General features: G+C 41.5%; 1 protein-coding gene across 1 annotated transcript in view; it reads right to left on the reverse strand.

Moving 5' to 3' along the window:
• Window positions 1-17,397, reverse strand: part of Wwp2 (WW domain containing E3 ubiquitin protein ligase 2) — a 116,243-nt gene that overhangs the window by 19,062 nt on the left and 79,784 nt on the right. Inside the window, exons 9-10 of the mRNA XM_015496140.2 lie at window positions 9,217-9,306; window positions 1,180-1,354 (exon numbers count right to left, since the gene is read on the reverse strand). Of these exons, the coding sequence (XP_015351626.1) occupies window positions 1,180-1,354; window positions 9,217-9,306 (265 nt within the window). The remainder of the gene's footprint in view (window positions 1-1,179; window positions 1,355-9,216; window positions 9,307-17,397) is intronic.

A 17,397-nucleotide genomic window follows, 5' to 3' on the forward strand; every position in this document is an offset into this window, starting at 1 on the left:
TACTAGAGATTGAACTCGGGGGCACTCAGGCACTCAATCACTGAGCCACATCCCCAGCCCTATTTTGTATTTTATTTAGAGACAGGGTCTCACTGAGTTGCTTAGTGCCTCGCTTTGGCTGAGGCTGGCTTTGAACTTGTGATCCTCCTGCCTCAGTCTCAGGAGCCAATGGCATTATAGGTGTGCACCCACCATGCCCAGCTAGGAGACTGATCTAAACTTAGGGTCTACAAAGTTTGTAAAGGGCCATTCTATAAATGTCTTAAGACTTAGAGGGCTATTCCATCTCTGATGACTACTCAACTCCACTGCAATAGCACGGAAGCAACCCCAGTCAGCATATAAACTGGGTGTGACTGTGTCCCAATAAAACTTTATTATTGGGGCTGGGGATGTGGCTCAAGCGGTAGCGCGCTCGCCTGGCATGCGTGCAGCCCGGGTTCGATCCTCAGCATCACATACAAACAAAGATGTTGTGTCCACCGAAAACTAAAAAATAAAAAAAAAATTTAAAAAAAAACCTTTATTATCAAAACCAAGTGGTGGGGGGGCTGGGGCTGTAGCTCAGTGGCAGAGCACTTACCTATCATGTGTGAGGCACTGGGTTTGATCCCTAGCACCACATAAAAATAAACAAATAAAATAAAGGCATGCTGTTCCATCTATAATTACAAAAAAAAAAAAAAACAAGTGATGGGCCAGTTTGGCCCCTGGGCTATCGTTTGTTTTAAAGGTCCTCCATCCTTGAGAATCTGTCACATAGAAAGATCTAAAGAAAAAAAACATAGCAGCAGTAGAAAAAGAAGAACTGGGTGACTGCTTCCATTCAGAAAGGTGAGGAACGGACAAAGTCAAAACTGACTTTCAGGTTTCAAGTCAGGGAGAATGGACTGAAATGAAGAGGAAAGAAAAGAAAGTCAGTCTTGAAAGAAAGTCTGTGAATTTAGCTTCAGACATGTTTATTTCTTAAACCAGAGGCTGGACATGGAGTCTCTAAGTTAGAAACACTGGAATTTGAGGAATCTCACGGTGATGAGTAAAATCCCCAGGGTCAGAGCACTGACGTCTCCAGCCATTGCTTCTGTGCTCACCACTTGGGTCTACAAAGAACACGTGAGGTTGTACATTCTCAAGTGCAGGGAGGCTGCCCTCCCTTGTAGCAGGCCCCTGTCCTCTCACCTGGTAGAGGAATCTCTGGCTGAAGTGCTGCATGGCCCCCTGGAGCTGATTCCTCTGTGACTGCCACTGTTCGTAGTTCCGCACATATTCAGCTGTTGGTCGCTGCCAGGTGGTGGTCCGAGTGTTGTGGTCCACATAGTAAAACCGCCCTCGCGGGTCTGTGCGTTTTTCCCAGCTGGAAATATTCAGTTTAGAATGAATATAAGGACTACCCCACCCTCACCAATTTCTAGAAAAATCTCAGGATGGATGTCAAGGAGGGACCAAGGGAAGGCCAAGTGCAGCACAGGAGCTTGGATGCACAGCAAGGCAGGCCCCTCCTTCAGAGGCCAATGGGGCTTAGATGATCATGGTAGATTGTGGTTATCCCAGCAGCCTCCTGATTTCCATCTGGGGATCCCTGTAGCTCTGGGGAAACTGATTCTGTTCCCAGTGCCGCAGATGAACAACTGGACAGGGAGTGGGCATGTGATCCAATCTGGAACAATCAAGATGGAGCTCAGCACTTTTGCTAGTATCGGGGAAAAATATAGTCTCTGGGTCTATCTAACTTCGAGTGAGGAAGCATACAGTCCTGGGAGCCAATGGTCATCATTTTGAACCCAAACATAGTTTGAAATTGACCCAGAAGATGGCAGAGCAGAAAAATGGAAGAAAAACCAGCTCCTGGGTAATACTGTTGAGCCATCAGATCAAACTTCACATGAAATCAGGATTTATATCTAGAATTTTCAGTTATATAAGCCATTAAATTTCCTTCATTATTTAAGCAATTAGATACTAATTTTTGTTACTTGTGACTGAAATCATCCCAATATAAGGTGTCCATGGAAACATTTGTATGGTCTTGGGAAGAAGAGTAGGACTCTTCATGTTATCTTTGGTGAGGAAGCGACCTTTCCAAAGTTGGTTCTAACATACCCACAGACAGGGAGGGGCCCCAGTCAGAAAGCAGAAAGTCTCAGCTACACTTGGTAAGCATAACTTGATTTCCACACACATGGGGAAGAAGCGACCAAAAGAACTAGGAGGGAACTTTCCAGCAAGATGGAAGTTTTCTACATCTTTTTTTATTTTTATTTTTTGGAGGGGGCGAGTAGAGTACCAGGGATTGAACTCTGGGGCACTCAACCACTGAGCCACATCCCCAGCCCTACTTTGAATTTTAATATTTAGAGACAGGGTTTCTCACTGGTGCTTAGCGCCTTGCTTTGCTGGGGCTGGCTTTGAACTGGCAATCCTCCAGAGCTGCTGGGATTACAGGCATGCGCCACGGCACCCAGCTAGTTTTCTATATCTTGACGGGGGTGGGTTACACGAGGGAATGCATTTGTCAAACCTGGGAAATACAGCACTGTGCCTCTCACTGTATGTAGATAATACCTCAGAGTTAAAAAGTGAGCTTGGATCTAATCAAGCCAGCTTATCTAGCTACCAGCTTATAGGAAAGACAAGGGACAGAGGAACATATTCCACAACACCAAAAGGTCATAATCAGCCATATCCGAAGTAAAAGAAATTCTACAAGACAAATGCTAAGGTTCTTCAACAAATAAATGGACTGAAAAAAAAAATAACAAAGAACAGGGAAACTTATAGATCAAGAGAGACTTAAGAGACATATTAGCCAAAAGCAATGTGTTGACCTTGGGGTTGGATCTGATTCAAACAAGTCAAATATAAAAATATTTTTAAGACAACTGGAGACACGGAACATGACTGTGTATGACATAATGTAAAGAAATGTTAATAATTGTGGTGGGTTAGATGAGTGTTTTTGAAAAATCTCATTTTTTTTTTTAGAGACATACATGATATATTTTGGGATTGAAGGATATGATGTCTAGAATTTGCTTTAAAATTCATCAGGTCCTCCCCTGAAAAGCAGGAAGTCAGATGAGACAAAATGGTTTTAATTGTTAGAACCAGAAGAGGGTTGCAAAGGATTCACTGTACTACTCTTTCAAGTTTGAAATATGCTTGAACTTTTCCATCAGAAGTTTGAAAAACCAAGAGGGAAGTAAAGGATTTAAAAAAAAGAAAGAAAGAGACACCAACAGAAGAAAACAGGACTAAGATTATGCAAAGGGAAGCTAATGGAGATTACACGGTATCACCCCACACAACTGCAGATCCTGCTCCCTGACTCCTTTCTCATTTCTGCTCATCTGGAGTTTTATGTCACTTGCATAATCATTATGATCCCTTCATAATGATCCTTGATGTTCTGAGTTAGCCTCTCAGTTGGCTTTTTTGCCATCATTTCAATAATCTTTTCAATTTAAAACTCATGACCTCACTAAAAGTGGTCTCCCCTCAAGCAGTTCCCAGACCCAATGGCCTGCTCCCAGATTGAATCTGGATCCTACCTGCCACCAGACAGCCGTACCTTGATAACTTACTGTCCCTCTGTATTCAACTAAATGCTACAGCTCTCCCCATATCTAAGTCTTCCCCACATTTTCTTCCCAGGGATGATACTGTACCACATTGTCCTTGCTGACTTCAGAATATCACTCAGTCCAAGTGCTTCTTGTTTTGTTGTCTCTCTGCCCTTGACTTTCCATTTCAATATCCAGCCTGTACCACCTCACCCCTGGACTACAGCAGCCAACCTGAGCTAATCTCCCCATGCAGAATCAGACTATAAACAGCCATCAGAACTACCACATTGGGTTGGCTTCAAGGTCCTGTTGCTGCTCAAAAACACTATAGGTTCCTGCCACCCATAAGCCAAGGTCTGTTAGTTAGCACTCAAGACTCACAACAATGTGGAGCTATTCACCACTCTCATAGCTTCTCCAAAGTAGTCATTTGTATTATTATCAAAGAAATCACCTCTATATGGCTTTCAAATGTGAACAGGACAACAAGGTATATAATGAAAAATATGAGCCCCATTGCTCATTCCTGGTCCCCAGAGGAAACTACTTTCAACTCTCACCCGCTTCCTCTATGTATGTATGTATGTATGTATATCCATGCCTCTAAACATCATGCCGTTCCATTATTTATTTCCCCATGTTCCCTGTTCCTTATGGACTTTCCACTATATAAGAGAATCAAGTTATTATATTCTATCCCTCATTACACACACTGCCATCTCCTCTCCTCATCCTTAAATATGGAAAATCATTATTAAATCAATATTCAGCATTTATATTGTGATGACACAGAATACTAGAAACACACTTCCTACTCAGGTAACTCTTTTGCTTTTCTTCTGGAGGTAAGAACTGCCTTGTTTCTTTCTGCTTGGCTTTAAGAACCCATCACTAATTCAGCCCCAGATTAAAATACAATATGAAGCTGAGCCAGTGGATGGCAAAGCAGAAGAACAGAAGAAAAGCCAGCTCCCTCATAACATCGTTGCCCCGCTAGATCCAGCTTCACTTGAAATCAGGACTGACTCTAGACATAATCTCGATGTCATCTAGATGTAATGTCTAGATATAATCTAGGTGGCATCAACCCCCCAGCCACATCTTTTCCACACTCTTCATCTAATTTGTATACTGCTCTCCATCCTCGTCCTGAGCTGTCTCTCCTCTTCCTGCTAGAAACTTCCACGTTCTCTCAGTTGAGGCCCCTGTGTCCTACATCCCATGGCTGCTTCTTCCTCTGCTTCCTCTCATTTGGTGGAATAAACGATCTAGGAGACTCCGATGAAGGACACACCAAAGTTAATATTTTGAAAGCCAGAATATCTAAAGATGCCTTTATTTGTACCCTCACACTTCAATGTTAAAATGAATAAAAGGTGATTTAGAAGTTGGTTTCAAGACAGGAAGTCATTTTCTGTCAGAATTGTGATGGACTCACTCTACAGCTATTGTAGCATTCTTAATTCTTGATCCTTTCTTGATTTTTTAAAATTTTTTTGATCATTTCTTATCCTATTTCTGATCTTGCTAGAACCAGTATTCAGAAGCCAGATCTCCTAAATTCAACTTCTAATTTTCTTATCTCCAAATTTATCTTTCAGTCATTCTCCTGATTTTGTGTGTGTGTGTGTGTGTGTGTGTGTGTGTGTGTGTGGTGCTGAGGATTGAACTGCATGGGAGGCAAGCACTCTACCAACTGAGCCATCTCCCCAGCCCCTGAATTCTTTACTTCTGCTGTCACACATAGTAACTTCTAACAGCTCTTGCTTCCTGAAGGGATCATTTCATGGTCCCCTGTTCTTGTTGCACAGAGCCCATATTTCTTCCCCAAAACTTTGAGGGTGTTAATCATAGTTGGGTTTTCCTTGCTGCAGTTTGTTTGCTTTCAGCTCTCTGTACTGTTTTCATCAAGTCCCTTTTTGTCCCTTTCTGCTGATTGTTGGCTGCTTGTTCACATTTACAAGAGAGCTACTACCATGCGACTGGAAGCTCAGAGTGCTCAGGTGGGGCTGCTGACTGTAGCTCCTCTGCACAGTGGTCAGGCAGAGGCTCAGCTGTTTCATCAAAAGGTCCCCACATATGACAATCTGTAGTTCTTTCCTTTAGACTGATCATTTTTCTTAGCAATAAAAAATTTCTAGTCTTTTTCCTGAGGGCTGAATACCACATCCTCACTTAATCCCTTTCTCCAGTTCATTCCTTCCTACAGCTGTGGCTTGTCCCTAAGGCTGATTCTGCTCTCTGAGGAGCTTCTCAGGGTCAGCAGGAGGCTGTGTGTGCCTGTATGTTTGCGTGTGCATGGTTGGCCAGGAATGGCATGATGGCCGACAACCTGACAATCTAACCACTCACTGCACAAATTTTCAACCTTCAGGCTTCAATCTCATTCCACAGCCCTCCTTGGTGTCTGTAATAGCTGAGGTTTCCCAGGGCTCCCCGGGGCATGCTGGCCAGCTTCCTGCTGGACACCTCATACTACAGACTTGGGTTTCCACTTTCTCAGCTCTGCCATTTATCTCTCAGCAACTCAACTTATTAACATCTCCTCCATATGCTGTTTGCCTCTTTCAGTCCTTATTTTTTAAGGTTTCTGATTTTTTTTTTCAGACCTTTATTGCCATTTCTGTGGGTTTTCAAGAAGAATGGAAACAAACATTCAACCCACATGTTTAACTAGAAGTCCTCTGGACTTCAAACTTCTAAGCAGCATAACCCACCTTTCGTTTCAGATGAAATCTAATGCAGACTCATAATACATAAAAATGGCACAGTGGTTGGGGACCCCTTCAGTCTTTTTGCCATCTTTGACTCCAGTGGGCATCACCAAACCCAAGGGCCTCACTGGACACACTCTGAGCATCTTTGTTTCACACCAACCACTCACTCCAACAAAACTGCTCTAGGCATCATTCTCCAAACATGTCTTTCACATTCCACATACATGCTGCCCCTCCACTCTCCCTCTCAACCTGGATCACCTTACCATTCTTAGGTAAGTCCAGCCCTTCCTGCAATAGTCTGATCCACTCTCTGTGAGGCTCTCCCTACCCTGACGTTCTACAGTGATCTCTCTCTCTGCTTACTTCTGAGCACTGCTTAAGAGTGACTAAGGAGCAAGTGACCACATTCATCCTACCAGGTCCAATTCATTGCTCCTGGATAAAATGACCAGTCTGCCTACATGTTTCCCAGAGATTTGCTATAAGGGAGGGCCCTACTAAAGTGAATCCTCTGGCTCAATCTTGCTCCTTGGTGACTAAATCTGCTGAGACAGTGGCTCTATCTATAATTTCCAAGTTGCTCTCACTATGGTTTACACTTCTCTAGGGCAGAACTTCTCCCATTATTCAGCAATAAAATCGTAAGAATTCACTGTGTTCTCTCTGGGTTCCCTACTATTACTAGTGAATTAAGAGCCAGAGGCTCAAAGCTCTTTGCCTAAAACTCAGTAAGAACTAATAAGTTGGAGGAGAACATTAAAACTGTCGTAGGAAGAACAAAGATTCATCTAGTGTCCCACCTGAACTGAATTTACTTAAAGAAAATTTAATCTCCAACCTTCCTTAGAATTGTATCTTTACTTCAGTTCCATGCAAACACTCACCAGGTCAAGGTCTACATACCTTACAGACTAGAGAGTTAAGGGGCAGTAACAGCAGGTTCATAGAGTTCCTACTGCTTTCAAACACACACCTTGTAAATACACAAAGTGCAAGTGTGCGATACATACTGTTAATGTCAATGTTTGATTTATTACACAATTATAGAAATTCAAATATTAACTAGGTATTTGACAATATGAAGAACATACTATTAATAAACCTGTGGTTTATCATTTTTAATGATAATTTTTTTTTTACAAATACATATTAAAATATGGGTAAATGATATAATGAGATATGCTCCAAATTATCTAGATCAGAGTGTTGGGGAGGTGGATGAGGGTTATAAATCAGAAACCAGCAATTTTGTTCTACAAAGGGCCACAAGATAAATATTTTAGGTTTTGTAGGCCATACAGTCTCTGTTGCAATTAATCAGTTCTGCTTGAAGTATGAAAGCAGACGATATTTAGACAGTGAGCACTGCCAGGAATATGGCTCAGTGGTAGAACACTTGCTTAACATGCACAAGGCCCTGGGTTCAATCCCCAGCACTGCAAACAAAATAACAAACAAACAAACAAACAAAAAATGAATAGGGCTGTATAAAACTTCATATAAAAAAAAAAAAAAAAAACTTCATTTACAAAAGCAGGTAGAGGACCAGATTTTGTCCACATGCCATTATAATGTGCTGGCTCCCGGTACAGATAAAACAAAACCGGCCATGAGTTGATAACTGAAGCTGAACGTTGAGTCTGCAGGGGCTTATTATACTTGAAAGTTTCCAAAATAATACGATATTTTCCATCATTGCCACACAACACAATGTTTTAGTATTATTTTAAATTAAGAAGTCAATGTTTAACTCTGGTAACTTATTTAACTTCAAGTCAAAGCAGAAAACAGAGTGAGCACTAACGATGACAAATTATGAGTTCCATTCTGAGGCGGGCAAGGAAGAGGAGGAAAACTCAAGCACTCTACTGGAAACTGAAGCTAAAAGCAGCCCATCCATGGAAATTTGTAGGGCCAGAAGGTGAGGTGGTGTTTGCCTGGCACACGCCTGACAGCTAAGCCCAACAAAGCACCGGGGCTCTCCCAGTCTCCCTACCACTGACACCCTTCCTGGGCACACTCTGGAAGGGGAAATGCTCATATTTTATTCAGGAACCTTTCGTGGCTGTTCTAGTCGGGGGTGATTCTCTCCTGGCAGCAGAATACATTTTCTCACGACTGGGAGATACATGTGCAAAGAACTTTCTGTCCCTGGCAAACAGGAAATCCAACCCCTTCTCCTTGAACTTGGACAGTCTTCCCTCCCCTGGAAGCCTCTCTCATCCTTTGGTTTTGGAGAACCCAACTGTGTTCTCACCAAGTCCAGCTGAATGAGAAGACTCTGCCTTTTGGGGCACGTTGGTGCAGAGAAACTCATCAGCCTTCTTTATCCACCTTCTCGTGCTTTTTTATCCCTCAGAAATTCCCTCTCTTCAGTTTGTGTGTGTGTGTGTGTGTGTGTGTGTGTGTGTGTGTGTCTGTCTGTCTGTCTGTCTTTGATGCCTGGGGTTGAATGCCTTATAGGCAAGCACTTTGCCACTGAGCCTACTCCCCAGAGATTCTCTAAAAATTCTAGTCCATTCTAAGAATGAGAGCAGGATTAAGGAAACTGGATGAAAAAAAAAAAAAAAAAAAACCAGTCAAATGATCCAAGATCAATATCACCATGCTTTGCTACCTTCAAAGAAATGAACTGAACACCTGGCCCTAAGGAGATGTCTCTGTATGGTGACGTGACTAAGGCATCAAGACGCTGAGGCCCAGAAGGCTTTCCTTGCCCGCCTACCTCCATGTCAGCTCTGAACCCCACTTAATACAGCCCATCGCCATCAGTCATGGCCAACGCAATGTATGTAGAGAGAAAGGAAAACCGAGGAAAAAGGAGAGAAAGTTGATGGGGAAGGGAAAGAAAACAAAGGAGAGAACAGGGAGAAAGAGCTGTGGTAGGAAGTGGTGGAAAAGCCCCTGAGTGACTCTAGAATCTCAGGCCTTACCCCGGAGGAAGAGGCCGCTCCCAGGTGGTGGTCTTGGTGTTGTGGTCAACATAATAGACCCGGCCATTGGGCAGCTCTCGCTGCTCCCATCTGGAAAACAAAGCCAAGGAGACATGAGATGCATGGCTGTAAGGCAGAGCCCACCAGCCAGAAAACCCCTCACCACTAAATTTAGAAAAAGCAGTAAAGATGAAGCATCACACTGACCCAGTGGTCACACCAGCTCCCTGCTGTTGCTAAATGTGGCATCCAGGAACGTTTCTGAGGAAACTACAGTAGCCCCTCTTTGTGGGATCAGTGTACTGGGTCACAAAAAGTACCCTGTAAATCCCCTAAACCACCCACATGAGTCTACATTTGTGGATTTTTGAAATCAGTATTTCTTGGTCATATCAGGGTCAAGGATCCCTTTAGGAATGTGATGAAAGCTGAGGTTCCTTTCCTTCCAAAATACACTTAGGACAAAAATACATATGCAATTTCTGGGTTTTATGGACCTCTCCAAAGTTTATTTATGGACCCTCTTGCCTGTTCAGGCAACACACTCTGTTAAAGGCACAAATTATTTGACCAACCATGTTCTCCCACCATCATATATTTCGTGATCAAATTTGTTTAAAGCATGGGATTCATTCACAGAGGATCTTTACAAGAAATCCAGGTGATTCGAGAAACACGGCATACTATTATTTACTGACCACTCAAGAGGCCACTCTATGAGAAAGTTAATATGAAACTGGGTGCTGAGAGTGGCTCATCTGTGCTAAAGGAAGGATGACAAGGTGGCAGGTGACTCAGAGAAACCATGGGCATGAACAGTACAAATACAGCCAAGTAGCACCACCCCAACATTCTTGTTATCTGAAACACCCTCCCTATAACCACTAACCCGGAATACAGCAATCTATACACAGAGAATACAAACATTTTTTTATAATGCTTATCACCTCCCCCCCACACCTCTTTGCTACTGGGGATTTAACCCAGGGGCATTTTACCACTGAGCTACAACCCAAGCCCAAGCCCTTTTTATTTTTTATTCTGAGACAGGGTCTTGCTAAGTTGCTTAGGACCTCACTTAGTTTGTTGAGGCTGGCCTCAAAACTTGCAATTCTCCTGCCTCAGCCTCCTGGGTGGCTGGGATTATAGACGTGCACCACTGTGCCTGCTCTGCTTATCACTTTAAAAAAGGATATTAATGGTCCCATGAGCCTTTGTGTTTTACATTGACTTCATTTACTTCTCCTTTAGGTACTGCCTAGAGGAACGTGGCCTTTTCTTTTTCTTTTTTTTCCCCCACAGTAACAAGCAGGAGTTTATTAGAAAAAGTGAGAATTGTGGGGAAGGTGGCCTTTTCAAGGAAGCTTACATACAGTCTATTCTGCTATGATGCTTGTTTTGAACATGCCATTTTGTTCCAATGTAACTGATACATGAGAGAATAATATAATAAGAATTATGTGTTCACTTATACATGATTTTTATATGTGAGAAAGACTGGATGAACACAGAACTTCCCTCTGCTAAACATGGTCACACAGAAGTACACAAAACGCAGTCATCCACCAGCCACCTCCATTTACCTCCTCAAGTTCTGCACCAGATGGTCCCACATGGTATGGATGGGACATGTTCCATCTGATTTCAGGATGAGTTACTTAGCTCACAGTAACAGCCACAAGCCCCTGCCCTCCCACCACCTGCTTCCACATGGTAACTCCAGGAACTGTCCAGGGAAATTGCCATTTGGCAGCAGGGCTGTGTACTTCTTAATCAATGAACATGTGTAAAGCTGTGCTACCATTAGTATTAAGCTCCTAGATGGTTTATGTGGCACTGACAAATTTCTTGAGTGCTAATCCTTTTACCCATTTCTTCCCAGAAGGGCTATGGTTTTATTGCGTGATTTTGCTTAGCGGGATGATTCTTAGGACTACCTATGCTACCTACAGCAGAGCTGACTGCATACTGAAGCATGTCCTTACTCTACTATTAAGCCTGCTGCATCTACTATGATAGATGTTAGCTGTGTTCAGTGTCACTTTTCATTTAAACAGGGATGTATGATCATCATGCTACCATGGTCAGCCCCTAGAAACTCGTTCAGAAACAGAGATGCACGAAATTTCTAAAGCAAAGAATGAGACTCTACAGTGAGCTGTGAACCAATGCTTCCCGCCACGCAACCCCTGTGTCCATCCATTGGTGGGAATGCCACCATCAGCAAGGGAACTGGAGCTCAGAGCAACTCAGCTCTGCCCCAGAGGCCCATGAGTTTGACCATACCTTGCTGAAAGGAAGAAAGGGAGGAAGAAATGAAATGTATAGGGACCAAACAAGTTATCTTCCCCATCCTGATCTCAGAATCAAAGAGGTATCCCCAGCACTGACATCAAGGGAGGAGACCCTGCAGGACCAAGATGGCTGGGAGTATTATAATGGGACCATGGGGTTGATTTCTAGGCTGTCTTAATCTCAACCCTCCTCTCAGATACAATCCACTGAAGGAAGCTGCACTTTTTCCATCACAGGAAGGGCCATCTGTGAGGGCAGCCATGTCTGGTGGTTCCACACACACACAACCAAGAGGGGTCAGCTACGGGGCTAAGTACTAGAGTGCTACTGTTAAAAAAAAACTTTAGACAAATTAAATATCACAGAGTTTGTCTGAACAAAGAATGATTCATGAATCAGGAAGCACTTAGAACCAGAAGGGGACCAGAGAGTTCAGCCCAGCACTGTAAGCAGTGACCTTCAATAGGCCAAGTGCAAAGTAGAGAAGTCATCTGAAGGGCTACAGCCAGGCTTCTGCCTTATTTACACAGAGTTTGATCAGTTGTCTACCTGTGGCTGGTTGAAACCCAAATATCTGTTACCAAAAAATATACTCCTAAATTATATTTTAGTTGGTTTACACACTAGGTTAAGTTGCAATTCGTTCTGGAGAAATTCAAAGTATAAGACAGTCTCAAGCTATCTCCCACTTCCTTATCTGTACTGACACCACTAAAATGCACTCAGGAATACTTCCTCTCCGGGTATGTGTGCTCACGTTCTAACTGGACAGATTCCTGGGGACCTGACCCAGATGCGTTGCTTCCTTCCAGAATACAAGGAAGATCCTCAGGACCCCATTTGGTATTTTATTAATATTTGTTAAAAGCGCAGAATCTCTTAGCAAAGTGGCAGATGAAAATGTAAGACAAGGAAAAGATCTTTCTCTGAATGCCCTTCAAATTTTAAAAAAAAAGAAGAGTAACAAATATTGCAGCTCCAGAGGTTGGTATCTCACCTGTGAGGATCTGGTAGAACTTGTGAGCAAAGAAAGCAGGTGGCACATGGAGCCATTCGCTAAGTCACCAATCACCTTCTGCCTGCTTAGGAAAAAGTAGCAAATCTGATACTCTTTTTATTCATCCAAATTTGGAAATAAGAAAGGCCAAGAGGAAGATACTTAGCTTAAAAGTAAGCATTAAAGCCAGCACAGCTTCATGCCTGTAATCACAGCAATTCGGGAGGCTGAAGTAGGAAGATCATTAAGTTCAAGGTCAGTCTAGGAAACTTAGAAACATTTTGTCTCCAAGTAAAAAAATAAAAGGAGTTAGGGGGCTGGGAATGTGGCTCAGTGGGAGAGTACTTGCCTAACACATGCAAGGCACTGGGTTCAATCCTCAGAACCACATAAAAAAATAAATACATAGGCTGGAGCCATGGCTCAGTGGTGAAGTATTTGCCTAGCATGTATGAGGCATTGGGTTCGATCCTCAGAACCACATAAAAATAAATAAATAAAAGTACTGTGTCCATCTACAACTAAAAAAAAAAATTTAATAAAATAAATTAATTAAATAAAGGCATTGTGTCCATCTACAACTTTAAATAAAAGGGGGGGGGGTAGGAATGTAGTTCAATGGCACAGAATTCCTGGGTTCAATCCCCATATTACAAAAAGATAATAAAAGAGTGTTGAAATATGGAAATTCCTAGAGACAATGAAAGCAAACCTCTGACCCTAGTACAGTTTAGTACCTGAGAACACTTCAGCATTCCCCAAGAAGCTAGCTATAGCCTTCCCTTCCTTAGAAACGGGTTCTCTAGGCAGTTTTTAGTACAAAAACCCCAGCACCACCACTAATTTACCCATTCTGCAGTCACTATTTGGAAAACTGTCCATAATATTTGGATGAGATGCTCCATTTATAAAGACAAATCATCTATTGTAGCAACTGAGATTAAAAAAAAAAAAAACTGAACACATTGTTCTTTTATCTAAAAAGTTCTTTTGTTAGAATTTTCATTTTGTAAGAAGAATCCACTTTTGACTTTGTTTATGTTTAATCTGAGTCAAGGGAAAAACCTTGGTTTCATTATACTTTGGCTAATATTTTAATTTGAAGATAGGATAATACTTCAAATTCCACGAAGTAAAAGTCCTTCGTTGGCACAGTGGAACTGCCACATACTGCCAGGAATAGAATCGGTGTTTTCTCCTCTTCCCTTGTATTCCACAAAGTCCAACAGCTCTTTAGAGCATGCAGGCTTAGACAAGATCTTTTCTTCCCATCTTTAATTGCAGCCGATTCTAGAAATCAGTCTCTCTTTTAGTGCCTGCTATTGTCCAGCAAATCTTGGCACCCTTCTATGAATCCTCTTAATTGGCTTAGACAGAAAAATACAGTTATCAGACAAACCAGCTCTTTTCTCCCTTCTTTTTTCATATCGACATTTTTCCTATAAAAATTTCCTGTTCAGATTAATCATCCATGTGGGTCCTCCCTACTCTCTGGCCTGCCTCCCTCTAACTCTTAACTCCTTCTAACTCCCTGACCTGCCAGCTACACACAAATCATACAAGTACCTTCCCTTCGTTCATGTGCAGCGGACAGTCATTCTACCATCAGCCACATGAGCCTCCAGGTTCTCCCTTCTTGGTAGCTGCTGGATGAAGCCTTCCAACTATCTTGGCTTGGTCTCCCCACAGCAAGAAGGTGATGTCCCTTATAGCATCTTCTCCACGTTAAGATTAAAAAGCTTTTTAACTAACAGCCCAAAAGTCTCACTTAATACTGTATCTCAGTCACCCGGGCCCTACCTGCTCCTGCTAAATAGCCTTCTTTGATGCTCTCAGGGTTTAAAACATCAGGTTTGTTTCAGGTACCATCAACTCGTTGCTCTTTGGCCTTCAATAAATAATATTAAGTCAGATGGTAGACAACATGGGGTCTTTGTGTCAGAAAAAAATTAAATACAGTCTCCAATTTCAATTAATCTGACATAATTTTTATTTTGCCTAAATTATCTTTGCTCCTATGGGTGCCCTTTACTCCTCTGTGCATCTTCTCCACACTCAATCTCCCAATGATAGCCACCATTAAAAGGTTAAGGGCTAGAAAATAATCCCATCATTAGGAGGAGGTAGATCATCTCTGTCCTATGTTATCTGAAAGGACAATGTCTGGTCACCTGAACCACACTTTCTTGCAAACTTCCTAAAAGGTCTTTAGGAAGTTAATCCTCCGTGGTTTGCCACTGTAGCACGTATCCACCCATCCTGGTCAACATAGTTCTTACTCAGATCCTCCTGTGTTTGGACAGAAACATTTCACCAAAAGTGGGATAAAACTGGAATGATTGGGGACGTGGCAGGAGGAACTCAGGTTAGTATCAGAATTTTCCTTAAATGATTCTTATAAATGCACAGGTCGGAATGCTCAAAAACTCAAATCTTAGTAAGGGAATTATTAACTTGTATTAGTCATCAATTTGTTCACTTTTTATTCCCCAGGCACTGGGCATTAGTAAAGATGACTCTCAAGCAAAAGACACTTTCTCCATTGGAGAACAATCAAGCCAGAACCTTTACACGCACTACAAAAAACAAGCCTTGCTTATCAAAATCAACAAAAACATGGGGTGTCTGTATATGTGTAAAACTTTTACAAGTTCAGAATAAGGAAGAATTTTAGACAAGCTACAAGAGGCCTCTGAAAAAATTTGGCTATTTAAAATTTTAAGCTCCTGCAAAATAAAAGGCATCCCAACAAAGTGAAAAGACAAGCTATGAACTGAAAGAAAATATGTGCAATGCATGTAATTGAAAAGTGATTACTATCCAGCATATATGGAGAATTCTGCAAGTTAAAAAGCCAAAGAGGAAAATGGACAAAAATATATGAGTAGGTAGTTCACAAAAAAGGAAACCAAAGGACCAAATAAAAACCTTAAAAGGAGGTTCAATATCAATGGTAATCAATGAATCTCAAAACCATAGAAGATACCATTAATACTCATCGGACCAGCCAAAATGAAAAAATCTCAGCTTTAGCAGGAATGCTCACACACGCTCAAAGGAGTGTGAACTGGTGATCTGACTTGAGAAAGCACTTGATGGTTTATCTGCCAACATCGAGGATCTTCATCCTCTACAATACAGAAATTCTAGTTCCAGGACATATTAAACAAACAAATATGTACACCATAAGGCATGCACAGAAAACCATCATTGCCAGCACTGTTTATAATTATGAAGAAACAAGATAATGGATACATTTTTACCTGTTCATACAACAGAATATCACATAGAATTTTATTTTTTCTTTTTTTTTTTTTTTTAATTTTTTATTGTTGGCTGTTCAAAACATTACATAATTCTTGATATATCATATTTCACACTTTGATTCAAGTCACATAGAATTTTAAATGGACGTCCCAAGTTCCATGTTTCACTGTACATAGGGAATTGGATCAGCGAGGAGTTCACAGGACTGTCAAATGTACTGGCAAGGTCTTATTCACAAGGGTTTTATTTCTTTGTTGTTGTTTTAAGGGAGAACTCTAGCAAAAGCAGTGTAAAGCTAAAATCTGATAAAACTAACTGGCAAGCCCACAGGAATTTTCTTTTATTCATGGTACTGGGGGTGGAACCCAGGGCCTCACACGTGATAGGCAAGTACTCTACCATTAAGCTATATCCTCAGCACTTTTTAATGTATCACCATTCTTATATGAATGTTTGCAATATTTTATCATAAAAATAAATAAGTTTGGGGGCTGGAGTTGTGGCTCAGTGGTAGAGCACCTGCCTGGCAAGTGTGAAGCCCTGTGTTTGATCCTCAACACCACAAATAAATAAATAAATAAATAATCAATCAACCCATTGACAACTAAAAAATATTTTTAAAAATAAATAAATCAGGGGCTGGGGATGTGGCTCAAGCGGTAGCGCGCTCGCCTGGCATGCGTGCGGTCTGGGTTCGATCCTCAGCACCACATACAAACAAAGATATTGTGTCCGCCGAAAACTAAAAAATAAATATTAAAAAATAATAATAAATAAATAAATAAATAAATCGGTTTTAAAGCCCATACTGTAAGGTGATCAAATTTTCGTACATGTGTGCCAACATGTGAATGTCTGCATATGTGGCCTCAGGCAAATTTCTTGATGTTTCCTCACTTGCATGATGCAGATAAAAGTAGCTACCTTGAAGCATTGTGAGGATTGCATGAAATAATCCATATATAGAACTTAGCAGTCCCCAACACACTGTAAAGGTTTATAACAAATGGTGGCTCTTATTAATGGTTCAGGAAAAAAACGTGCACAAACTGTATAAAAAAACACCAATGGTAAAATTTGGGTGGGTGTTTGTTACTGTCATTGTTGTCATTGCTCCTCTTCTTCTATTTCTTTTCCAGTTTTCTATCAATGGCTTTTATAATCAAATGAAAAAGGACACTAAAATTTTAAGGGCAACTGAAAATGTGAAATCACGTATCTACTCAGTAGATGCACACTTATCACTCCATCTCCCTGGAAGTAAGGATGGAAAGGGAAACACAATAAGCCCTGCTCTGAAGGAGCTCTCAAGAAAGCTCAGCAAAAATGAAAATTAGCAATAATGAGAGATTACATTCATGTGAGCCTTTGAAAATAAGGCTGTAGAGTCTTCTGAAATAAGGCGTGTGTGTTCTGAGACAAGGAAAGGAAGCCAGAGTGCATACTTTTCAGCAAGCCCTGGGCCTGTGATAATCCTTGCAAAATCAAGGACTAACCCATATTCAGCAATAAGCAAGCTGAGAGAAAGACACAGATTCCCCAATAGTATTCTTTCATCTAGTGCAAAGCAATCCACAGTACAAACTCTTTCAGTTCTGCAAGCAGAAAAGAATAGAAGGTTC

This window comes from Marmota marmota, unplaced genomic scaffold (assembly GCF_001458135.2).
Source record: "Marmota marmota marmota unplaced genomic scaffold, marMar, whole genome shotgun sequence".
NCBI lineage: Eukaryota > Metazoa > Chordata > Mammalia > Rodentia > Sciuridae > Marmota > Marmota marmota.